This window comes from Salvelinus namaycush, chromosome 8, assembly GCF_016432855.1.
Source record: "Salvelinus namaycush isolate Seneca chromosome 8, SaNama_1.0, whole genome shotgun sequence".
Lineage (NCBI taxonomy): Eukaryota > Metazoa > Chordata > Actinopteri > Salmoniformes > Salmonidae > Salvelinus > Salvelinus namaycush.
Window position 1 is genome coordinate 19,561,288 of NC_052314.1, and position 26,434 is coordinate 19,587,721.

General features: G+C 43.2%; 1 protein-coding gene across 4 annotated transcripts in view; it reads left to right on the forward strand.

Moving 5' to 3' along the window:
• The window catches only part of LOC120052491 (casein kinase I-like), a 40,422-nt gene that overhangs the window by 3,977 nt on the left and 10,011 nt on the right, over positions 1-26,434 (forward strand). For all 4 annotated transcript variants that reach the window (XR_005477375.1, XM_038999431.1, XM_038999429.1 and 1 more), the window contains exons 3-6: positions 18,970-19,039; positions 24,601-24,749; positions 24,991-25,225; positions 25,585-25,670. Coding sequence is in view for 3 of the 4 variants with exons in the window: in XM_038999431.1 (XP_038855359.1) it covers positions 18,970-19,039; positions 24,601-24,749; positions 24,991-25,225; positions 25,585-25,670 (540 nt within the window). In the remaining variant the exon portion in view is untranslated. The remainder of the gene's footprint in view (positions 1-18,969; positions 19,040-24,600; positions 24,750-24,990; positions 25,226-25,584; positions 25,671-26,434) is intronic.

Consider the following 26,434-nt stretch of genomic DNA (forward strand, 5'->3'; position numbering starts at 1 on the left):
AAATGTTTTAGTATTACTGTAGTTTGGCCAAGGTAACTAAATCCAGTTTCCTAATAGCAGCAGAACACCCCATCCCTGATGACTTGGCGACCTTTTAAGAGACAGGAAACATTTGAGTGCTGACAATGTTTCTTCCCCCAACAGGCAAATATTTACATATCTGTAGCTTGGACCCATGCACAGTTAATGAGTCAACCATGCTCAGTTTGTATTATATTAAAGAGAAGGAAGAAGAATCAACTGCCCAGGTCATGATATACTGTACACGTCATGACCTGGGAAGTTGATTCTTCTTCCTTCTCTTTAATATAATACAAACTGAGCCACTAGATCTCCTTCAGGGAGCTTCCAGAGTTGTTGCACAATATCACTATGAGAACAAGTCAACTACAGTACCATCCATCTCAAGGTGCTGTGTACACATACGCACAAACACACAGCAGAGCTCTTGCCTTTTTAGCTCAAAAGTGAAATAGAAACTCAAGAGGTTGCAAGTCAAGATTTTAGTTCTGAAGCACGCAGAGGGTTGGTCTGGGAAACCACATGAAACGGCAAGGCTTGTTTATTTTCAGATTGGTGAAGGGAGGCCCAGACAGAAACTGAGCTTCCTCTGCAACATACTTAAGTTTCTGTTTTCATCCTCCAGTCATGTGTCAGTCCTACACAGAGGATCAGTGTACGCTTGAATGTCACCATAAACACTGGTATCTGTGTTTTATTGGGGTCATTTGAAGTTGCCAATTAGAATTCTCCTGGAAAAAGGCCTTGGTGTAACTCTGCACCCTACGAGAGAAGGTTGTCCTAGATAGTGTCTGAAATCTGCACTCGAGTGTGGGCTTGACGTCACTACCTACACAGCCACACTGGACAATATATGATTATCTTTACATTGGATCTCCCGGGGAGGTCATGATCTCTGACTAGGCACATTGACGGGTTTGCTAACCTCATTGAAAGCAGAGGTTAGCGCTGAAATGTAATCTCTACTCCTGAAGTCCTCTGTTATGCTGTTTCTCTGTCTGTGAGGCATCCCATCATTTTGGGGGGGGGGTATTCTGTATAATGTACAGTCATATCCAGCTCTTGGATTATTTCTGTAACATCACTGGATCTTTTGGCCCTGTTGCTCCTGGAGTATATTTTAAATGAACCAAAGAATTTGTTTCAATTGTAGTAGTTACCAGCTGACTACTCCCTCAACTCTCATAGTTAGGGCAATGGCATGGTGCCCTGTCGATTTGATCTCATCAGCTAGCAAGCAACCTGGACCTGTTCAGCCAGGCAACACTTAAAGGCCTTACTGGGCATCTTAATTAACTAGGACTGACACAATTACCATGTAACGGTGTTAGTGACAGTTCTGGATGAAGACCGGCATGAACATTTAATAACCGTACATTTATTTTTTCTTCTGTGGAACGAATAGCTAACAGAAGACGGGACGGCCGGGCATTTGTGCAGTTGAATCCATTTCTGCAATTAACATGGACTCTAAACAACAGGATAACTTTATTGCCCCTTGCTAAAACAAGCAAGGTCTTGTAGCAAACAATGAATAGAATGGGCTTGGGACCTTTAAACCCATTTTCTCACATCAGATGGCACGCGGCTGTCTTTACTGATCTGTCTGATAGTACTCATGGGATAGCTAAAAATGCGTTTGGCTACAATATGCTGTTCTAACATTTGAAAATGTTACCAAGGTAACATCGTCCACTGAACCTCCTTTCATCCTCAAAACATGCGAGTTAAATCTTACCATAAACAATAAAACTGTAATATTGATGTCTTATTTTCATGAGCAATTCTTCACTACCTAATTCTACATATAGCTAAGTTGTTTTGTGGTGGTAGAATGAGAATCAGTATTTATGAATTTTGAAATGTGCACGAAAAGTAGCTAGTTAGTGTCTGCCTGCTGGCTGAGCCAATTAATCCATATGAAACGCAAGGCAGGGATGCTAACATCGACAGTTCACACATTCAATGCTGAATACTCCCTCTAACTAGCTAATGCACAAATGAGTTTTCATTAGTGATGGGGGGGGTCGATAGTTACATATCGGATATTATTTCATTATGCATCGTTTTGACTATCGCAATGTTTTTGCGCTAGTTGGCTGTACCTGCACCCAAAACTCCAGTATTTTTCCATCATAGCTTTTTCTCCATCTCCTTTTTAAATAGGGAGCCAATTTGCTTTCAGCACTTTTATTTCCATGACTGATCAAAGCCATGAGAAAACAAGTTATCTCCTGTCCCTCTGCAGCAGACATATGGTGAGCAATATGTTTGGAATAAAGAATCGCAATAAAATCACATGATCGTATCGCCGCCAAAGTATTGTGTTAATATCGTGTCGAGGTCCCTGGAAATTCCCAGCCCTTGTTTTCATTATCTTTTCTGCCTTTATTAGTGTGCAGATTTCTAGCATTACAGCACTGCTCTTTGCGCCATCAGGTTGGCCAAATGTTACAAAGTAGTGAGGCACAGTGCCAGCAGTCAGTCAGATACATGCCGATTTCTGAGTACAGTCTCCTAACTTTGGCGCCGTACAACTTAATCAACAAACTGGTAGCTAGCTAGCATATGGCCATTCCAACAAGCTTGCACTAGGCTGCTAAGCATGGTTTGCTTTAGTAGCCAATGCGTCATAGCTACCGAGAGAGGAGTGATTTTCTGAATTTGGAACTAGTTTTAGGCGGATGAGCAAAATCTACATTTTTAGAGATGTTCCATGTTCTACAAGACAGATCGGTTGAGGGATGAGTGTTGCATAGGAGTGACGCCATCTGAAGTGAGACAACCCTGGTAATTTGACTGGTAAACTCGTGGGTACACTCGCAATGGCTGCCTGGTATTGTGATGCAATAATTTCCATGGTAATGTAGAATGTTCATTCAAATGACGTTAGAATGTATTTTTTTTGTAATGTCAGTTGAATCAACATTTCAAAGCAGATATTGATAAGTACACTTCCTGCTTTTACTCCCTGCTTTGCTCCTAGGTCGAAAAATATACAGGTTAAGAAAACGTCACAAATCTGGGACCAGCATAGTCCCATTGTTGTGAAGAGTTATGGGATATTAGAATCCCTTGTTTTAAACTTTGTCATTTCAACATAGCTTTGTTACTTTGAGTCCACTTGCAATGGCCGCCAGTCCACCCATTATACCATCATTGACTTGAATGGGGACGCCCGTTCTTTTCATTCTATTTCTATGGCAGCACATGCGTTCAGGAGCAGAGTAAAGCAGAAAATGTTTGAAATAATTATTTTTACTATTCGAACGGTTGGTTATTAAGCAGACCACGGTCATTTGGCTGACCACTTAGTCATCCAAAATTCCATGCCCCAACGCCGCACTGGTGTGATTTAGGACTTTTAAACCCTTTAAAACATTACGTGAGCTACTAACTTCTGGGATGTACCATTTTGGATTCATCTATTTCTACCTTGTCGGTTGGTACCAATGTGATTAACAGGGACTGAGCTAGAGCTATGTTTGTGAGACAAGGGCGGATCCCGAAGGGGCCCGGGGCCAGGAGCTGCAAACAATCAAAGCTACACTAAAGTATGTGGACACCCCTTCAAATTAGTGGATTCAGTGACTTTCAACGTGGTACCATCATAGGATGCCACCTTTCCAACAAGTCAGTTTGTCAAATTTCTGCTCTGCTAGAGCTTCCCCGGTCAACTGTAAGTGCTGTTATTGTGAAGTGGAAAGGTCTAGGAGCAACAATGGCTCGGCCACACAAGCTTACAGAATGGGACCGCCGAGTGCTGAGGCGTGTAATAATCGTTTCATTGGTTGCAACACTCACTACCAAGTTCCAAACAGCCTCTGGAAGCAACGTCAGCATAAGAACTGTTCATCAGGAGCTTCATGAAATGGGTTTCCATGGCCGAGCAGCCGCGCACAAGCCTAAGATCACCATGCGCAATGCCAAGTGTCAGCTGGAGTGGTGTAAAGCTCACTGCCATTGGACTCTGGAGCAGTAGCGTGATGAATCACGCTTCACCATCTGGTAGTCCGAAGAACAAATCTGGGTTTGGCGGATGCCAGGAGAACGCTACCTGCCTCAATTCTTAGTGCCAACTAAAGTTTGGATGAGGAATAATGGTCTGAGGCTGTTTTTCATGGTCCAGTGAAGGGAATCTAACGCTACAGCATACAATGACGTGCTTCCAACTTTGTGGAAACATTTTTGGGGAAGGCCCTTTCCTGTTTCAGCATGACAATACCCCTTTGTACAAAGTGAGGTCCATACAGAAATGGTTTGTTGAGATCAGTGTGGAAGAACTTGACTGGCCTGCACAGAGCCCTGACCTCAACACCATCAAACACCTTTGGGATGAATTGGAACGCCAACTGCGAGCCAGGCCTAATCGCCCAACATCAGTGCCCGACCTCATTAATGCTCTTGTGGCTGAGTGGATGCAAATCCCCGCAGCAATGTTCCAACATCTAGTGGAAAGCCTTCGTGGAAGAGTGGAGGCTGTTGTAGCAGCAAAGGGGTACCTACTCGAAAAGCAGGTGTCCACATAGTGTATCTTTGAAATGCTGAGACTCCCACAAGCATGTGTATTATGTTTTGCTTTATGACGCTCACAAGCTACACCAGTGGTTAGAAGGTAAGGGGTTCTACATAGAAGAGCATAGAGAATCCCAGGACAGTGTCTATAATACTGTAATAAGCTCACATAGTTGCTGTCAAACTCCACACAGTTGTCACTGACTAGTTGGATATTAATTTCCCACTAAGCAAGCAATTTATGTACTTACAGAATTCATCTAAATGAATTTTTATCAGGTTTTTGCTTTGGCGGACCTTTTATTATTTGTCAATAAGACTCATGAATGCAACTGTTTTATTTAATATTGTTTCTGCTAGTAGCCCTGGTTGTCCTGAAAAGAAAATGGTAAAACACTTAATTGTGAGGCTAAATATAAGGGCTGGACATGCAGATCAATGAAAAGCTGATTTTTGCTGGGGTCTCGGGACTGATTGGGTTAACACTGCCAGGAATATGTTTTCTCCTGTGAAATGTAGACTTTTATGTGCTGCTGGTTTGACTTGTGTCTTCTCCTCTGAGGCCCTGACCTCAGTTTGGGCATGAGTGGCGAGTGCTGCTTTAACTCTGCTGGCTGACCTCCAGTCTAGTGCAGCTGCCCACAGGTTTGTGCCTTCACCTCCCTGGGCACTCACTCAGGCAGGCCCTGGATACCCAGTGAACATTGCAGCCCAGTCTAATATGGTTCCTGTGTTGTCAGGATTAATTCGCCTCTGTTCATTATGGACTGACAAGTGTCTTGTGTATTTTCTCTGCCTCGTACCAAGTTGCACGAGCAGGGTGCGTGCTATTGGGCGACGCCTGCACCTGGGACAAAGGTGAAGGCCAGTGTCACCCTTCCCAGACTTGTGAGAACAGAAAAAAACGTATTAGTCACAGCTCTCTGTCAGAGTATCTGGAACTGCACTGCACGTTCATGGACAGAAGGAAAAAAAGCAGAGCGAAAAATTGTTGAGCGCTGAAAGGTCGTCTTTGTTAGCCAGCCTTGTCCACGCACAGTGGTCTAGTCTTTGGTTCAGCTGTGCGCTCTCTCACACTAACAAACCCCTCAGTGATGGAAGCAGGAGCCCGCTCCTGTAATTACACTGCAGGCTTACACACTGGGGGGGGGGGGCTTTACGATAATGGCAGCTCATAATTCCCATTCAAGCCATTTACTTAAAATATAGCCATACCATTTTTCCTCTGCTCTCCTGTGGACTAGGGACCTGGCAGTCAAGGTCATCAATGCACTGGTGCCCCCTCAATAACCCTGCCATGGATGTAGAGATGAGGGACCCCTGCTCCCCGTCACGCACACACACTCATGCTTAGGGCGAGGACAGTAAATTGAAATCGGCCTCTACCCTTCTATAAGGAGGGGTAGTTGGTCTTTCATTTCTCTCCGTCATGTACAGTAATTTATTGACAGCTGGAGGTACGGTGGATGGTGGTTGTTAAACGTACCACATGAGGCTTACACAGCATTGTGTTCTACTACACAGCATTGTGTTCTACTACACAGCATTGTGTTCTACTACACAGCATTGTGTTCTACTACACAGCATTGTGTTCTACTACACAGCATTGTGCAGTGGGGGAAAAGTACTCAATTGTCGTACTTGAGTAAAAGTAAATATACCTTAATAGAAAATGACTCAAGTGAAAGTCACCCAGTAAAATACTACTTGAGTAAAAGACAAAGTATTTTGTTCAAAAGTAAATGGAATTGCTAAAATGTACTTAAGTATCAAAAGTAAAAGTATAAACTATTTCAAATTCCTTATTTAGCAAACCAGACGGCACAATTATTGAAGTTTTTTTTTTTTTACAGATAGCCAGGGGCACACTCCAACACTCTGACATAATTTACAAACGAAGCGTTTGTGTTTGGTGAGTCCGCCAGATCAGAGGCAGTAGGGATTACCAGGGATGTTCTCTTGATACAGTGGGGCAAAAAAGTATTTAGTCAGCCACCAATTGTGCAAGTTCTCCCACTTAAAAAGATGAGAGAGGCCTGTAATTTTCATCATAGGTACACTTCAACTATGACAGACAAAATGAGAAAAAAAATCCAGAAAATCACATTGTAGGATTTTTTATATATTTATTTGCAAATTATGGTGGAAAACTTTTGTTATTGAACAAATACTTATTTATCTCAATACTTTGTTATATACCCTTTGTTGGCAATGACAGAGGTGAAGACTTACAGAAAACGTTTGACAAGGTTTTCACACACTGTTGCTGGTATTTTGGCCCATTCCTCCATGCAGATCTCCTCTAGAGCAGTGATGTTTTGGGCCTGTTGCTGGGCAACACGGACTTTCAACTCCCTCCAAAGATTTTCTATGGGGTTGAGATCTGGAGACTGGCTAGGCCACTCCAGGACCTTGAAATGCTTCTTACGAAGCCACTCCTTCGTTGCCCGGGCGGTGTGTTTGGGATCATTGTCATGCTGAAAGACCCAGCCACGTTTCATCTTCAATGCCCTTGCTGATGGTAGGCTTTGTTACTTTGGTCCCAGCTCTCTGCAGGTCATTCACTAGGTCCCCCCGTGTGGTTCTGGGATTTTTGCTCACCGTTCTTGTGATCATTTTGACCCCACGGGGTGAGATCTTGCGTGGAGCCCCAGATCGAGGGAGATTATCAGTGGTCTTGTATGTCTTCCATTTCCTAATAATTGCTCCCACAGTTGATTTCTTCAAACCAAGCTGCTTACCTATTGCAGATTCAGTCTTCCCAGCCTGGTGCAGGTCTACAATTTTGTTTCTGGTGTCCTTTGACAGCTCTTTGGTCTTGGCCATAGTGGAGTTTGGAGTGTGACTGTTTGAGGTTGTGGACAGGTGTTTTTTATACTGATAACAAGTTCAAACAGGTGCCATTAATACAGGTAACGAGTGGAGGACAGAGGAGCCTCTTAAAGAAGAAGTTACAGGTCTGTGAGAGCCAGAAATCTTGCTTGTTTGTAGGTGACCAAATACTTATTTTCCACCATAATTTGCAAATAAATTCATAAAAAATCCTACAATGTGATTTTTCTGGATTTTTTCCCTCATTTTGTCTGTCATAGTTGAAGTGTACCTATGATGAAAATTACAGGCCTCTCATCTTTTTAAGTGGGAGAACTTGCACAATTGGTGGCTGACTAAATACTTTTTTGCCCCACTAAGTGTGTGACTTGGACCATTTTCCTGTCAAAATGCAATGAGTACTTTCGGGTGTCAGGGAAAATGTATGGAGTAAAAAATATATTTTCTTTAGGAATGTAGTAGAGTAACAGCAAAAGTTGTCAAAGATATAAATAGTAAAGTACAGATACCTCCCAAAAACGACTTAAGTAGTACTTAAAAGTATTTTTACTCAAGTACTTTACACCACTGGCATTGTGTTCTACTACTAGTGGGCTGGACCTGCTGTTGACTGATGGACAGCTTCTGCTTTCACTAGCAATAACTAGGGATGTAATCATTCACTGATACGAATTGGTCCCCGGTTCAAATGTTTAAGACATGAGTTCATCGGTCCATGGGACCCCAACTCAATCCAAATGTAGCATGCATCGGTCAGGAAATAGATTTAAACTTTACGAATCGCCGGTTCACTAATATTTGTTGCTCAAATGACTTTCTTTCTACCTTCTGAAAATACCTAATATTAACTGATTCCTCTCCTTCAGTGTCGAACTAAGCATGCAATTGTGTTGACAGTCATTGATCTACAAGTCATTTAGCCTAGTCAAACTGCACACTGACCAACGAGAGGTAGGCCTATTCCTGATCTTGCACATCTGCCTGTCACCTTCAGCATTCAAATACTCAATATAAGGCTTTATTAGTTGAGTGACCACCAATATAATTTGTAAGGTGATTTTGATCAAATGCACTGTTAAATTGTTTTACCGGAATAAAAGTAGCCTAAACTACCACCGGAGGCACAACTCTCATCTGGCTAGACATGCTGATCATGGCTTACATTCAATTTTATTTGGATTGTTCAGGTTCACCATCAGTGACAGTTTTGTTAGTTTTGCTTAACTTTACAGGATAAAGTAGATAATTTCATAACGAGGACAGCGGGAGAAGAAGAGAAGCTCACTCCCAAGTCAGTCAACTTCCAGACAGTCTATACCATTAAATTATGAGATTGGATGAAATCCAAAGTTTTGCTATATATTCAAGTTCAAGTTTTGTCACGTGTACAAGTACAGTGAAATTCATTTTTTTGCAAGCCCTCCCAACAATGCAGTAATCAATGCACTCGGTCAGAGCTAATTTTAAAAATAAATATTGATATTATTAGCTCTAACACTTTTCATCTGCAAAAATGACAAACAGATTATTTTCCTTTATGGCTCAGCTCAGGTGCCTACATACAGAGAGCTCCAAAAGTATAGGGGTAGTGACATTTTTTGTTTTGGCTCTGTACCCCCAGCACTTTGGATTTGAAATGATACAATGACTATGAGGTTAAAGTGCAGATGGTCGGCTTTAATTTGAGGGTATTTTAATCCATTTCAGGTGAACAGTTTTTAGAAATTACAGCATTTGTACATAGTCTCCCCATTTTAGGGGACCAAAAGTATTGGGACAAATTCACTTGTTTTAAAGTAGTAAAAAGTGTAGTATTTGGTCCCCTTTTCCTACTGTAGCATGCAATGATTACATCAAGCTTGTTACTCTACACATTTGTTGGATGCATTTGCTGTTTGTTTTTGGTTGTTTCAGATTATTTTGTGCCCAATTTGAAATGAATGGTAAATAGTGTATCCAACAAATGTGTAGAGTCACAAGCTTGATGTTGTCATTGCGTGCTATGAATATGGGACCAAAAATACATAAGTGAATTTGTCCTAATACTTTTGGTCCCCAGAAATGTGGGGGACTATGTACAAAAAGTCTTGTAATTTCGGAATAGTTCACCCGAAATGGAATGAAATACCCTCTATCATTTCAACTTCAAAGTGCTGGGGTACAGAGCCAAAACATCAACAATGTCACTGTTCCAATACTTTTGGAGCTCACTGTACTACACTATAGACGTATACATCATTTACACACACACGTCTCGCAAACAGAAGTCCGCTCCGAGAGCCCAGCTCATGAGCTCCATCACTAGCAGATTTTTTGAATTTAGAATGGAAAATGAATTTTAATGCAACAAATGTTAGTGCATCGAACCGAATCGCACAGACTCTTTCGTCTAATCCAACCAAATCACACTGAATCGCTTCAAACTAAAGCGTATTGTTCCTGTATCCTATCGTAGCCCATGTATTGAATTGTCTTCAAAGGGAAAGATGCACATCCCCTAGCAATAACTCACTGCTGTTGGAGAGTGTTACAGTTCTGGGATCTTAATTTGATCACCCTGTTGCAGGAGAACTTTCCTTCAATGCAGGACATTTGAGGTTTAAAAAGGCTTCTGAAGTTTTGTAATTACATTTTACTTGATTTTACCTTAAGAAAATGTGTCAAACCCTACAAAAATTTCAATTTATTATCCACATATTCACATTTCCTGTTGCAGGATTATATTCCTGCTGTAGCAAACTGGCTAAAATGTAAGATCCTACATCTGTAAGTGAAATACACTTCCATGGATACTCTATACAAGTCCCCACTGCTGAATGACAGATATTGGAATGACCTTGTAGTGCTCATTACTACTTAGTGGATAGGATATGTAGCTATGTGAAAACAGATAGTAGTGTGACACAGAGGACATGCTGTGGCATGTGAAGAGACAGAATTGTGGTCAACCATATCATGGAAACCAGAGTTGCAGTATCCTATTCCACATTTTACTGTATCATTCCCTTTGCAGCTTGTGGTGGTGGTTGAAGTGTGTTAAAGTACAATCGCTTGATCAGCATGCCAATTCTATGATGTAAAAAGTCTGCTGTTCGTGTACAGGCTACTGGCTTAATTAACCAATGCCCATCTTGTACATCAAGCTGTTGTTCTAGAAAGTAGTGACGCACCGATATGACATTTTTGGCCAATAACCTTATCCGATATTTTCCTTTCCAAAAAAAACCCTGATACCGATATGCAGCCTTTTAAGCATTCTAGTACAGTTAAATAGTTAACACACACACATGGATGCAGCATCTCAGTGCAAGAGGTGTCACTACAGTCCCTGGTTCGAACCCAGGCTGTATCACATCTGGCTGTGATTGGGAGTCCCAAGGGCGGCGCACAATTGTCCCAGCGTCGTCCGGGGTATGCCGTCATTGTAAATAAGAATTTGTTCTTAATTGACTTGCCTAGTTAAATAAAGGTTACACACACACCGACCAAAAAGTTATTTTGTTGGCATTTACGTATGTCCCCATGACCAGTAAAACATAAGCGAAACCTATTTCTTTCACTTAATTGCTGTTTCGTTGTTCAGTCGTTTCATTCTCAACCAGGATTTCTTATGGAACGCAGTTTGGGTCTTTGCGTGTCAAATAACACTATTTGACGTGTCAAATAAGCTTGTTGACCAATCAGGACTTGAATATGACTGCACGTCACATAGTTTAACACGTTCATACATTTTTTACGTAGTTATTACACATTGATTACACTATCACTCGTATTTGATGTGTCATAACGATTCATCGATACGTATGCTATGATGCTGATAAAGTTGTCTCGCGCACCTACAGTGCTAGTCATAGGATTCCTAAAACATTGCTAAGAATAATGAAAATAACTGCAGTTTTTACTGGTCTTTGTTTTCAGGCTGGTTGTATTGGTGCTAGCTAGGTACCAAGCTAAAGCTAGCTAGCTAGCTAGCTACCCAAAAAGTTGCGGTTGAACAAATAATGCTTTATTACCAACACGGTATTGTAAACACATCATTCGTGGCCGGTGTTTGCTTTTTTTGTACAGCTTTGACAGTGCTACTGATAGTAGTGGTGGCGCTTGGCTTGCACATGCAAATTCAGAACACACAACATTCTATAATAGAACTGTTATTTGACGGGTCAAATAGTGTTGTTGGACGTATCTTTTATGACACGCAAAGACCCAAACGGCATTCCATAGTATGTCATGAAGCTAATAGCAGTGACGCTATTACTGTGTAACTTCGGTAGGGCAACGTGTACCGGTGCTCGAACCAGTTGGTGAAAGCCGACATCACCCATGACAGAGAACAGTTGATTGTCAAGGGCAATGAATTCCATTATCTTGGCGTTAATGTATTTCATCTGAGTTGTCTCGCTGAAATGTTCTTACTCTTTCAAATGACGACTCGACATGTTGACTACTCGAGCCACACAGCAGACATTGCGGGCTAGGTTAGGAATGCTGTGTTGCATGTGTAGCGGAACATTTTACGTGGCGTCATTATGTCCTGTACCTACGTTATATAGGTATGCATGTCAGCTTTGACATCGGTTTTGCACATCGGCGTTAAACTAGACATCGGGCCGATACCGATGTTGGCATTTTAAGCTAATATTGTCAGATTCCGATATGTTCACCAATATATTGTGCATCCCTACTAGAAAGTATTTATTATGAACTATAAAACCCAGTGCTGTGATGTGGGGAGAGAGCTGTGTAGTAGCAGGGGAACTGGGTGCAGCAGTAGTAGTAGTTGTCCCATTAGCTATGGAGGTCCACTCCTCTATCTCATGTCAGAGCGGAGCTGCCTGAGTAACTGGTAACAGTGTTCTGTGTCTCATCAGCTGTCGCAGACATGTTTGAAGTGCTGCTATCACGTGGGGGCAGCTGCTGGCTCCATCTGGGGCCTGAAACCTGATCTGAAACAGGAGAAGGGCTGGTCACAGGCCAGCTGTTGCTCTTTTGCCTCTTCCACACCTCTGGCCATAAAGGCTGATGGACCCGCCCCTTGCACCCTGTTTACTATTTTAGCGTCACTCATTTCCTTATGCAGGTTTGTCCAAAGTGACGATAGCTGGGCTTCTGCACTGTTTGACTGTTCACTCTGCTCTCTGAATGAGATAAATCTCATATTCCCATTTGTATGGTTTAATATTTAACTGTAGGTTATATAATCAGGGATGCCCATTTCTCTGAACTCTGCACTACTTACAGTGCCAGCACAGGGACCTTTTCTGACACACACTAACTAGACCCCTAGTTAGTGTTTGTCAGAACACTAACTGGGGGTGGTGAGCTTCCATTTAACTATGTAAAGCGCTTTGGGTGTCTAGAGAAGCGCTATATAAGTCAAATTAATTTATGATTATATATTTTTAAATATAATCTTTGAGGACAAACAGTCACCAAAATAAAAGCTAGACAGTCAGGGTGAATTGAAAAACAATGAATTTAGCAGTATTGACTATGTTCGAGCAGAATAACAACATTAGCCATGTCAAAATGCATGGCATTGCAGTAAATTAGCTTTAAAACGGCAACATTTTCTCTCTGCTTCATGGCAGAATAAGTAGAATCGCTGGAAATTTTCTTTAAACTCTCAAATTTCTCTCCGCTCCATAGAGAAATGCTAAGACTTCTCTTCACCGCCAAGATGGGGGAGGCCTCTAAAATGTTGTCCCAAATACAGCTGCGCCAACAAGCCGACCACTCCCATTGCCACGCCCACAACCTAAGCCCCTTTTTGATCCAGAAATAAACTGCAGCAGTGCCTGATTGACAGCCAAGATGAGAATACACAGTTGTGTATTTGTCTTACATGATGACTGTTTCAGTAATATGCTCTATTACGCTGAGGTTCTTCCCGTAGAGGGGTCAAGGGGCAATCTCCTGGGAGCTGTGGCAATATTGTCCTTTGTGCCCAGGAAGGCGTGTCGTTTGGCAGGGCAGTACAGGCCTCGTCTGATCTCTCTCTCTCTCTCTGTCTGTCAGCTGTGATGGAGCTTGATGATCAGCTGCAACCGTAATCCACCCAGAGCTCCGTTGGTAGCACAGTGTTCAGACGAGCTCAGGAACACAATGGTTCAAATTAAAATCCGCCATTGATCATGAGATCTATGACATAACAAGATGTTGACGAGCCTAAAGCATCTTTCTTGGAATTAACATGCTAATAGGGCAAGCTTGACAGGGAAATGATATCGCCCTTACTACAACTACTAGACTACTTCAGGCTTGGCTGTGAAACTAATTGGCTGATCCTTTTGTTGGAGAGCGGTGTGGCGGTGGCAGCTGAGGAGGAGAGAGGCTGCAGCAGCAGGTCTGACACTGAAGTGCCCTTTAGCCCTGCAGGTCAGCTGCCCTGGACACCAGCCCTGCCTCGTCACACTCCAACATTTGTAAAACACACACAAAACAAAATACCTGCTATACTATAATGTTTAAAAAAATCACAATTCATGAAAAGGATATTGACAAAAAGATTAATTGTTACTAGTTAGCCTATTTGTAGATGAGCTGTTTTTATCTTCTCAGAGCACATGGGATAAGTTTTGTGATGTGACGTCCACTGTTGAGCAGCATGAGAGGTGATTAAGTTACACTTTAAAATTCACTGCTGAGCTAAATATCTTAACTATAAGTTAATTATCTAAGTGTCAAATACATTTTCTTTAGCTCAGGGCTCCAGTTATGCATTTGGTTTGATAGCTTGCAAAATCAATCTTCTTGGTTACAGCAGAGACAATCAATCCCCTCCTGGATCAAGTGTGAGTAGCCTTTTGAGATAGACAACCCAGCTCATAAAGTTATACATTTATCTCTGATTTTGTTTTATGTTCGCTTGGGTTTTTAGTATTTATCTAGGGGTCTGCTATCGGAATTTGCTAGCAATTTCTTAGCATCATAAAAATAAAAATAAATGTTTCGAAAGAAATGGCGACCCTTGTGTGCACTACCAGTAATACTGTATACCCCAGTATGGTACGGGAACGGAATGAAGATATGGAAATCTGTTCACAAAAATTGTCTGAAAGGGACTGAAGCACCCTCCTACCCCACCCCCAACCCATTTTTAACAGACACCTGTGTCCAGTCCAGAGGACGTTTTGAGGAAGAATACATTTGTTTAATTTAAGTGCATTATCCATTAGGTAGCCTATGCATTAGTCTTTACAAGCACAAGAGCGTGATTTCATTTGGATATTAGATTTATGGAGAATAAGCGGTAACCTTACGTTACACAATCTGCTTTTGGCCTGCTAATTTCCTGAAAAGAGCAGCTGTAGGGACATCCTTAAATGCTTCAGGTTCTGAGCGTTGGTGCAAAAGCACTTTATTCCAGTGTTTTCTTTTAAAAGGCTGGGTGTGGTGATTGGGCATCGAGAGGGTCACTATAATTTTGGAGAGGCAATGAAAAGGAAGTTAATGAACCCTTTAACCCGGGAAGTTACCTACCGGTGCTGTAGATATTATTTCCTGGGTTGGTTTGGTTATTTGCACAGTTATCTGCAGGGATGAGTCTGAATCTAAGCAGGTAAAGCCGCCATAAGCCTCCGTTTTCCACTGTAAGCGTTTTAGAGGGTCCTGTGGTTTTGTGCCATCTGTTTTTTATTTACATATTGTTCCCACATTCTCCTCCCTAGTAGAGAGGCTGAGCTTTCCTCTACTGATGTCACACAGTGCCTCGCCCTGACCTTCCTCCCTGCCCAGTCATGTCCAGTTCAGCTTCACTCAACCAGTCTCTCGCTCTCCTCAGATTTCCACTTAAGATGGATGTGATGTGCCAAAGATGATCTATTATATTAACAACATAGACGAGTGACCGCTCTAACAATGGAAATACATATCCTCAATGATTGAAGGCAGGTGAGATCAGGTGGGACCATTCTAGCCAATGAGGGCAGATGCGTGTGTGAACAACAGGCACAACTGAGTTGTTTTTCTCAAAGTTGCAACGTGCATCCACTTATATTAGTACATTTGTAACAGCCTAAACATTACGGAACACATTTTTTTTTTGTGTATTTTACCCCCACTCCACACTGGGAGGGGAAGGTCGAGTCATGCGTCCTCCGAAACATGACCCGCCAAACCGCGCTTCTTAACACCCGCCCGCTTAACCCGGAAGCCAGCCGCACCAATGTGTCAGAGGAAACACACATTCAACTGACAACCGAAGTCAGCCTGCAGACACGCGGCCCGCCACAAGGAGTCGCTAGAGTGCGATGAGCCAAGTAACCCCCCCCCCGGCCAGACCCTCCCCTAAACCGGACTACGCTGGGACAATTGTGTGCCGCCCTATCGGACTCCCTATCACGGCCGGTTGTGATACAGCCCGGGATCGGACCCGGGTCTGTAGTGACGCCTCTAGCACTGCGATGCAGTTCCTTAGAGTGCTGCGCCACTCGGGAGGCCACATTACGAAACTTCTAGTCAATCCATTAAGCCTTGTGTAATTCGAGACACTCTCATAGACCTCCATACAAAAAAGGGCTTATCTCACAGGGACAGATTTTGGGTGGAGTAAATCCTCTCGCTTCGTCTCTTCCTCTCTGGATGTGCACAATGTTCAGACTAATCTGAAAACAGGATAGGTGGAAGCGACGCAGTATGCCAGAGGCCAACAGAGAATTTGCATTTATTCTTTCTACTCAGTTTGGAGGAAGGAGAGGAAATGTGCTTTAGACTATTGATATGCATCGCCACCCTGATAGGTGTTTGTCTGGGATTAGGCTGGTGCTGGGTGGATGAGAGGTGCTGAGTAGGCTGGTGCTGGCCTGAGTGTCTGACGTGTAGCCTGGACTGATGGCAGGGTTTAGGGCTGGGCGACATGGCCTAAAACTCATCTCTATTTTTTTCAAATTGATGGGTGATTCACGATATACACTACCGGTCAAAAGTTTTAGGACACCTACTCATTCAAGGGTTTTTCTTTATTTTTACTATTTTCTGCATTGTAGGATAATAGTGAAAACATCAACACTATGAAATAACACATGGAATCATGTAGTAACCAAAAAAGTGTTACACAAATCAAAATATATTTGAGATTCTTCAAATAGCAACCCTTTGCCTTGATGACAGCTTTGCACACTCTTGGCATTATCTCAACCAGCTTCACCTGGAATGCTTTTCCAACAGTCTTGGAGGAGTTCCCACATATGCTGAGCACTTGTTGGCTGCTTTTCCGACTCATCCCAAACCATCTCAATTTGGTTGGGGGATTGTGGATGCCAGGTCATCTGATGCAGCACTCATCACTCTCCTTCTTGGTCAAATATCCCTTACACAGCCTGGACGTGTGTTGGGTCATTGTCCGGTTGAAAAACAAATGATAGTCCCACTAAACCCAAACCAGATGGGATGGCGTATCGCTGCAGAATGCTGTGGTAGCCATGCTGGTTGTGTGCCTTGAATTCTAAATCACAGACCGTGTCACCAGCAAAGCACCCCCACACCATAACACCACCTCCTCAATGGTTTACGGTGGGAAATACACATGTGGAGATCATCCGTTCACCCACACCGCGTCTCACAAAGACACGGCGGTTGGAACCAAAAATCTCCCATTTGGACTCATCAGACCAAAGGACAAATTTTCACTGGTCTAATGTCCATTGCTTGTGTTTTTTGGCCCAAGCAAGTCTCTTCTTCTTATTGGTGTCCTTTAGTAGTGGTTTCTTTGCAGCAATTCGACATTGAAGGCCTGATTCACACAGTCTCCTCTGATCAGTTGATGTTCAGATGTGTCAGTTACTTGAACTCTGAAGAATTAATTTTATTTGCGCTGCAAATTCTGACGTTGGTAACTCTAATGAACTTATCCTCTGCAGCAGAGGTAACTCTGGGTCTTCCATTCCTGTGGCGGTCCTCATGAGAGCCAGTTTCATCATAGTGCTTGATGGTTTTTGCGACTGCACTTGAAGAAACTTTCAAAGTTCTTGAAATGTATTCCGTATTGACTGACCTTCATGTCCTAAAGTAATGATGGACTGTTTCTCTTTGCTTATTTGAGCTGTTCTTGCCATAATATAGACTATCTTCTGTATACCACCCCTACCTTGTCACAACACAACTGATTGGCTCAAACGCATTAAGAAGGAAAGGCATTTAATTTATTTGACCTTTATTTAACTAGGCAAGTCAGTTAAGAACAAATTCTTATTTTCAATGACGGCCTAGGAACAGTGAGTTAACTGCCTTGTTCAGGGGCAGAACGACAGATTTGTACCTTGTCAGCTCGGGTATTCGAACTTGCAACCTTTCGGTTACTAGCCCAACGCTCTAACCACTAGGCTACCCTGCCGCCACAAATTAACTTTTAAGAAGGCACACCAGTTAATTGAAATGCATTCCAGGTGCCTACCTCATGAAGCTGGTTGTTGCACATTTATACAACACAGACTAAACCACTAGTATAACAATCTTTATTTGACTAAAATGCTGGTAGCGATATGTGGGACTGTAATGTGTGCGCAACGAACTGAGCATACATTTTCCAGAATTAGTTTTCATTGGTACTTCTGTTTTGGTAGTGTCTGCTCTGCTCAGAATTTGAGGCGTTGAAACATAACCTTTTGAACCATACCCTGTTTAACTTGTCTAGTACAGTAAAATAAAAACCTCAAATGCAAATAGTGAATTGAAACCATTTGTCAGTGAGGAACAAGTGATCTCTCATCTTTGAGTGGGAGTGGGAGGGGCTTGGGGGAAGGTGACGCGAGAGGTTTTACTCTCGCCAAAATAAGCCCACTGCGTTTCTATGTGCTTATTTTGAACCCCCCCCCCCCCCGGGACAACGACTCCCATTGTTAGGGCGGAGACATGAGCATCTCGTCATTATATACAGGTCTCTGGTGTAAATGGGAAGGTGTACAGCACAGAAGGTGTGGACGAGACAAAAAAGATAACATGAGAACAAGTGGACATAAACGCTCATAAAAACAGAACAAAAATTATTCTACGATACAGGCGTTCTAAATATTGTGCAAAAACATACATTCGAATTAATTTGATGTCGCACAGCCCTATAGTTATTCCTGTGATGTGATGAGCAGCTGGTTGAAGCGTGGCCCTCTATCTCTGGCCGTGTGTTCCGCAGTCACAAACCAGCTTAACCTGCTATTATGGCAGGGGAGAGAACAAGACCGGGAGTATGAGTGTGGTTTAGTACATAATGCTCTCCATCCAATCATGGGAAATGGCTAAGTCCCAGACTTCAAACGTGCATTTCAAGATATTGCTAGTTACATTTTGTTTATAATTGCATAATGCCCTGGCTTGTGTCATAGAGGAGGAAGGATGTTGTGTTAAGCCAATGATTAAGTTTTAGGTTCTTAGCTCTATACAGTGTTTAAGTCTTAGGTATCTTATGAATGTTATAGTAAACATAAATGCATCGCCAAGCTGCGTCTTGGAATATCCCAGAAGTCCTATACTCTTTACGTACATTATATAATTTTTTTTCAACCTTTTTGTCATACAGTCTTTATTGCTGTAATGATCCACCTATAGAATGTTTAATTCCATTTTAATTACCATTACTAATTGGTTTCTCTTTCTCTTCTTTTTCAGGAACCAATTAAGTCCCGGGCGCCACAGCTTCATTTGGAATATAGATTTTATAAACAGTTGGGAAGTTCAGGTAAGCACATATAACTGTTGTTGTTGATACTTTATAACTGTTTTAATAACACTGAGTTAGCTAGTAGAATCAGCTGGATGGATGGAGTTCTTCTCTGTAGCTAGAAGATGTGATGGCTCTGCCCCCTCTGTGTAGTTGGTTGATCCCTATCAGGCGCAGGCCCAACATGTCTGTGTGCTCACTCTGTGCTGTGGTCCATGGGGCTGTGCTGTGCCTCCAGCCCTTTGATGTGGCCGCTTGGCTTCAGTGGCGATCGGTGGGGCAGTAAGATCAGATGGTGGGGAGGGACAGGGACTTTGGAACAGCCCACAGCTCGGCCAGCCTTCGTTTTTCATCCTCTCACTAGAACCTTGCAGCTTCATTTTTCATTGATAATCTCTGACATTGGACTGCTGTTTTTTTTTTTTGCCAAAGATGATACTTTTCATCATTAGTTAGTGACTTTCTATGAGCATCTGTCAAGAAAGGGAATATTTACGGTATGTTGTATTTGAGCGCAGGTAAGCTGAATGTTTGTATTCTAATTAGGCCTACCCTGACTGACTGAGGACACTGGTCGTTGATCCTTTTAGCCTTTTTAAAGGAAAAGGATGAACAGCTTGGGCAAAGCCTGACTGCACCCATTTGTTCACTGGAGTGGAAGGCAGAACACACACACACACACACACACACACACACACACACACACACACACACACACGCTTGTGTTATAGAGAGTGCATGTCACTGCGCCCAGTGATCTTCTCTGTCACAAGTGTCTCTCTTTTTTCTCTCGTAGTGAGCTGATCACCTGCCAGCTGTCTGTCTGTGTCTGTGCCAGGGCAGCAGCTCCACTGTGTTAATAGGAAGTTGGAGTGCAGGGCATTAGGGGTGTCCTAGGCTAGTCTATTTATAGATGGCCGTCTCCGTGCAGTAGGGCCATTATTAGAGTATTTCTGCCTCTATGTCTGGTCTCAGCACTGACTCCGGCCTGCCTGGAGAAGAAAGCCCAGGGAAACTCTCCCATGATGCAAAGGGAAAAGGTCTGGCCTGTCAGCCCTCCTTCGTGTGATCTGTCTGACTGGACCAGAAGTTGTATTTCCAATCCCAGGCAGCACTACAGCACACTAGTATTTCGCTGCCTTACGCCTATTTGGGAACAGAGTCACTCGAAGTTGCTTGTTGATCCTGGTCAATTCATTGGATAGTGATTCTTTATCCCCACCCCCTGGGCCGAACGATTGGACGAGTTCAGGCAGCAGCCCCTCTGTGGCGTTTGCACTGGTGCGTTAAACACATCCTGACTTCCACTCCCCTCTCCTCCCCCGGCCACTGTGGCAGAGGGACCACCAGAGGCCTGCTACAATCTCATAGGCTGAGCTAAAGATGGAACCACTGATTATGGTGCTTCAGCTTCCCCCACATTATAGAATAGAGGGAAGTGTTCCTCCAACTGGTGGCTACATTCATTCAAAAATGCACGTGAGGAATTATGAAAGTCTTCTTCAAGCCACTTGCTTCTGCTGATCCTTCTGTAAACCCTATGGTACAGATGGATACAGGCATGTAGTTGTTTTTACAATATGAATGTGGCAACATAAGGGTCAAGTCCTGGTCTTCGCAATGTCAGCTCTACATGGTGCTTAAAACTGAAGAGCTTACCTCGTGTTAATTCTCTCTTGCCCTGGAAAGAACCCAAACACGAGAACAACACGTTCAGTTACACACACTAGCTGGTCTAGCCTGGCCACGCCCCAACTCCACCATTAACCACTGAGCATGGGGCGTCGGAAGTGATATCATCCACTTTTTATGTCGCTATCAATAATTTAACTGGATGACTGGTTGACTGAGCTCACAGTCCGGATACGCCTGGATGGTCTTCTCTTGAAAGCAGAGTACGAGACCCGTCTCCTTATGAGATGATTAACATTTCACTGATATCAGTACGTGTGAATATTTAGTGAGCCATCAAGGCTCTGCTTAAAAGCATTGTGAGACTCTGTTGGTCAGATGGATGCGTGCGTGTGTCCTTCTGCCATGCTTACTGCCCTGGTGTCTTGGGAGTGATAAATCAGTGCCATTTTGAGTGTGAGGTTGCAGTGATGTTCTGTGGTCCACCCTGTTCATCCAGTCCAGAGCAGTCTGGATATTTGATGTACTGCCTGCCTGGTGATAGATAACATGATCTAACACTGAGTCACACAGGCTCTCTGCAGGAGAGGCAGGCTGGCCGGACGATCACGTTTCAGCCTGGCTACATCTCCACAGCGTCGCCCACTCGGCCTGATGGAATCAGCGCCGCCTCTTCTCTACCCGATGCACTCAGCATTCTAAATGTTTAATAGAGACCGCCTCCCTGTCGAGCTCGGCCTAAACCTTGACATTTCATTGTAGGGCAGCGTTTCCTAACTCTCCTCGGAAACCCAAGGGGTGCACGTTTTGGTTTTTGCCTTAACACTACACAGCTAATTCAAATGATCAAAGTTTGATGATTAGTTGATTATTTAAATTAGCTGGGTAGTGCTAGGGCAAAAACCAAAACGTGCACCCCCTGGGGTCCCAAGGACCGAGTTTGGGAAACCCTGTTATAGGGTGACGTTGTCTGCCACAGTGTTCAGACTGAGAGGGGCCCCTGTCTGAGACAATACACTGGATTGTTCCCGACACGTTTCACTCGTGTTTGGAGAGAGTGGGTTATGAGCGGTGCACAGAATGGCACTGGGACGCAGCAGAATAGACTTTGAAGCTTTGTGGTGTTATAACGGACAGGAGAACAGACAATTATATCTGTGATGAATCACAATAAAGAATGGCTTCTAGGAAACCACATTGGTCTGGGTTATTTTTACACTGGAGTAAAACATCCACATGATTAGGTCTAGCTTTTGTAAAGAATAAAATCATTCTCTTTTTGAATGGTTTCTCTGAAATGGTCATTTTGTTCTAGGCCTATTCCATGTCAGGTAAATCTTTTCCCCAGCAGTTGTCCTTGCTGTGTTTACAGCTCTCTAGTTGGGAGACAGGTTGTTCTAGCATAGGCACTTTCCTGTTGATTAGTGCATTGGCAGGGCTGAAGGCCCTCACTCCAGATGTGGGCGGGCTTTGATAAGTCAGCTTCCTGGTTGATCGCTTGTCGCTTCCGCCTTATCCATCATCGCCATTATTACCAGGCAAATCCTGCTGTCTAAAGAGGCCCAGGACAGGTGTGTGGCTGTGTGAGATCTGCATTGCTTCTCTGTGGGAGTGACGTGAGGGGTGATCAGGTAAATTCTGCTCTAGTCACCCCCCGTCCCCATCCCCTCCTCCCCACACTCACACACCCCAAAGGCCAGCCTGCAGTACTACTAAAGCTGCCGTACCGCTCCTCTCTCTGGCGGGATTGGGGGCCGCCTGCCGAGAAAGGAGCATGCAGTCACTTTGGCACAACTGCCGGCCAAGGAATGGAATGAATAACCGGGAACTGTATGTGACCTTGGAGCCTGGACCATAAGGCCATTGGGGTCATAAATGGCCATTACCCTTTGTTCTATTCCGCATAGGGAACAGAGTCACTGTTCAACTAGAAGTCTCCTTTTCAGAAGGGCATTTTACTGTGATGATAAACTCCTAAGTTCCTCCCAGGTCACACATGAGACCACATGACAGGGTGTGTTGGCAAAAATGTTTTGCCGGCACAATGCATCATCAACATTGCCAATTTGTGTTGTTTAGCCTTCTTGTTGTTCTAATCGAAACCGCCTCCTGGGCTGTCATGGTTGCCATAGCGCCTGTGTTGACTTTCCACAAACACGTAGGCTGCTCTACATTATACAGTGCATTCGGAAAGTATTCAGACCCCTTCCCTTTTTCCACATTTTGTTACGTTACAGCCTTATTCTAAAATGGATTTAAAAAATCCTCATCAATCTACACACAATACGCCATAAGGACAAAGAAAAAGCAGGTTTTTAGACATTTTTGCAAATGTATTTAACCCCCCCCCCCTGAAATTGAGCTCGGGTGCATCTTGTTTCCATTGATCATCCTTGAGATGTTTCTACAACATGGAGTCCACCTGTGGTAAATTCAATTGATTGGACATTATTTGGAAAGGCACACACCCACGCCTGTCTATATAAGGTCCCACAGTTGACAGTTCATGTCAGAGCAAAAACCAAGCCATTAGGTCAAAGTTATTGTCCATAGATCTCCGAGACAGGATTGTGTCAAAACATTTCTGCACCATTGAAGTTCCCCAAGAACACAGTGGCCTCCATCATTCTTAAATGGAAGAAGTTTGGAACCACCAAGACTCTTCCTAGAGCTGGTCGCCCGGCCAAACTGAGTAAATGGGGGAGAAGGGCCTTGGTCACTCTGACAGAGCTCCAGAGTTCCTCTGTGAAGATGGGAGAACCTTCCAGAAAGACAACCATCTCTGCAGCACTCCACCAATCAGGCCTTTATGGTAGAGAGGCCAGACGGAAGCCACTCCTCAGTAAAAGGCACATGACAGCCAGCTTGGAGTTTGCCTAAAGGACTTTCAGACCATAAGGAACAAGATTCTATGGTCTGATGAAACCAAGATTTAACTTTTTAGCCTGAATGCCAAGCGTCACGTCTCGATTAAACCTGGCACCATCCCTACGGTGAAGCATGGTGGTAGCAGTGTCATGCTGTGGGGATGTTTTTCAGCGGCAGGAACTGGGAGACTCGTCAGGTTCGAGGGAAAGATGAATGGAGTAAAGTACAGAGTTCCTTGATGAAAACCTGCTCCAGAGCGCTCAGGACCTCAGACTGGGGTGAAGGTTCACCTTCCAACAGGACAATAACCCTAAGCACACAGCCAAGACAACGCAAGAGTGGCTTCGGGACAAGTCTCTGAATGTCCTTGAATGGCGCAGCCAGAGCCCGGACTTGAACCCGATCAAACATCTCTGGAGAGACCTGAAAATAGCTGTGCAGCGACGCTCCCCTTCCAACCTGACAGATCTTGAGAGGATCTGCAGAATGGGAGAAACTCCCCAAATACAGATGTGTCAAGCTTGTAGCGTCATACCCAAGAAGACTCAAGGATGTAATCGCTTCCAAAGGTGCTTGAACAAAGTACTTAGTGTAAAGGGTCTGATTTACTTATGTAAATGTGGTATTTCTGTTTTGTTTTTTTATACATTTGCAAACATTTCTAGAAACCAGTATTTGCTTTGTCATTATGGGGTATTGTGTGGAGATTAATGAAAAAAGACAATTTAATACATTTTAGAATAAGGCTGTAACGTAACATAATGTGGAAGAAGTCAAGGGGTCTGAATACTTTCCGAATGCACTGTATCAACATGCCTCTATGCTCATTCATGTCAGCAAGTCAAAGCCCCAATGCCTTCCTTTAACTATGACCTTTCATGCCATCCATAGGCCCTCTGCCTCAAACTTCTTTAGCTGGGGCCTAATGCTTTTGAAATATCTGTGGCTCTTATGATGCTAAAACAGAGGGTTAGTAATTAAAGCCTTTTTTTAAACCTTTAGGATGCTAGCATGCTCCCTGTAAGTTGTGTGGTCCCATTCATATATAACATGTGTCCTTACCTGTCTCTTTGTTGCAGAGGGTATTCCTCAGGTGTACTACTTTGGGCCATGTGGGAAGTACAATGCCATGGTGCTGGAGCTGCTGGGGCCCAGCCTGGAAGACCTGTTTGATCTCTGTGACCGCACTTTCTCCCTCAAGACCGTCCTCATGATAGCCATACAGCTGGTAAGAATGTAATAGTTGTTTACTTGACCCAGAGCTTATAAGACTACTTTCAGTGAATATTCACAGTATGTCAGCCACATAATTAGATAGTGAATGATGGGATCACTACAATGTCAGCCATCTCTATTCCTATCGCTGTGTTGTCATTCTCTTTGTTCTCAGAGGTTTACAGCATTTGAAAAGTGTCCTGAAAGAGTTTGAGATCCTATCTTGTCTAAATGCTCTGTGTTCTGCCTCCCAGATAACACGGATGGAATTTGTCCACACAAAAAGCTTGATATACAGAGACGTGAAGCCAGAGAACTTTTTGGTGGGGCGGCCGGGCAGCAAGAGGCAGCACACAATCCACATTATCGACTTCGGGCTGGCCAAAGAATACATCGACCCTGAGACCAAAAAACACATCCCGTACCGGGAGCACAAGAGCCTGACGGGCACGGCGCGCTACATGAGCATCAACACACACCTGGGGAAAGGTGAGAAATGATCATGATCACACATGCTGCTGTGTTATTGGAAATATAAGCTGTTTTTTAAACCCTAAAGATATATTTTTTCTTTCCTAATCCTATAAATTTGTCCTGGGCTGTTGATGATCAAGTTCTCCGTAATGTTCAGGAAGGACCTCATCCTAACTTCAGAACTGGACACATATCTGACCAACATTACTTCCATGTGGATCTTGTATTCATTGATTGAATTTGAGATTTTCACATTAGGACTAATGGTATCATATATAGTTGACAGGGTGGATAATTGAGAGATTATAGTTTTTTTTATTTGTGTGCTGTTTCTGCGTGTGTCATTAATGAACTCTTCTTCTCCTCTCCTCCAGAGCAAAGCAGGCGGGATGACCTGGAGGCTCTGGGTCACATGTTCATGTACTTCCTGCGAGGCAGTCTTCCCTGGCAAGGCCTGAAGGTATACAGTTTCATTATATCTACATGGCTTCAGGCACATTCACCCTGCTGCTAAATAACCGATGTCATTGAAAACACATGTTCCTCTATATCTGTTTATCTACAAAATATAGAAACGTATTGTTTTCACATATGTTGAAGCTGAGGTGGTGCTTGAGATGAGTATGAAGTAGAATTTTTTTTAAATTTCCCTTTAAGGAAGAGGAAAACATGCTTACGAAAAATGCCATGTCAATAGTGCTTTTGTAACCATACACTGAAAGGATTTTCACCTCCTGAGATTTAAATGTCATCATATTATAACATAAGTCACTTCCACATTTCCCCCTGTGAGGTCCTCTCCACCCAGGCTAGTGTCAGGAAGAGGACCTGCATGGCAGTATATACAGTGCCTTCAGAAACCTTTTATTTTTCCAGATTTTGTTGTTACAAAGTGGGATTAAAATTGATTGACTTGTCCTTTTCTGTCAACGATCTACACAAAATACTCTGTAGTGGAAGAAAAATTTGCACATTTATGAAATATAAATTACTAATATATCTTTATTAGATAGGTATTCAACCCCCTGAGTCAATACATGTTAGAATCACCTTTTGGCAGCGATTACAGCTGTGAGTCTTTCTGGGTAAGTCTCTAAGAGCTTTGCACACCTGGATTGTACAATATTTGCACATGCTTCTTTTTAGAATTCTTCAAGCTCTGTTAAGTTAGTTGTTGATCGTTGCTCGACAGCCATTTTCAAGTCTTGCCATAGATTTTCAAGA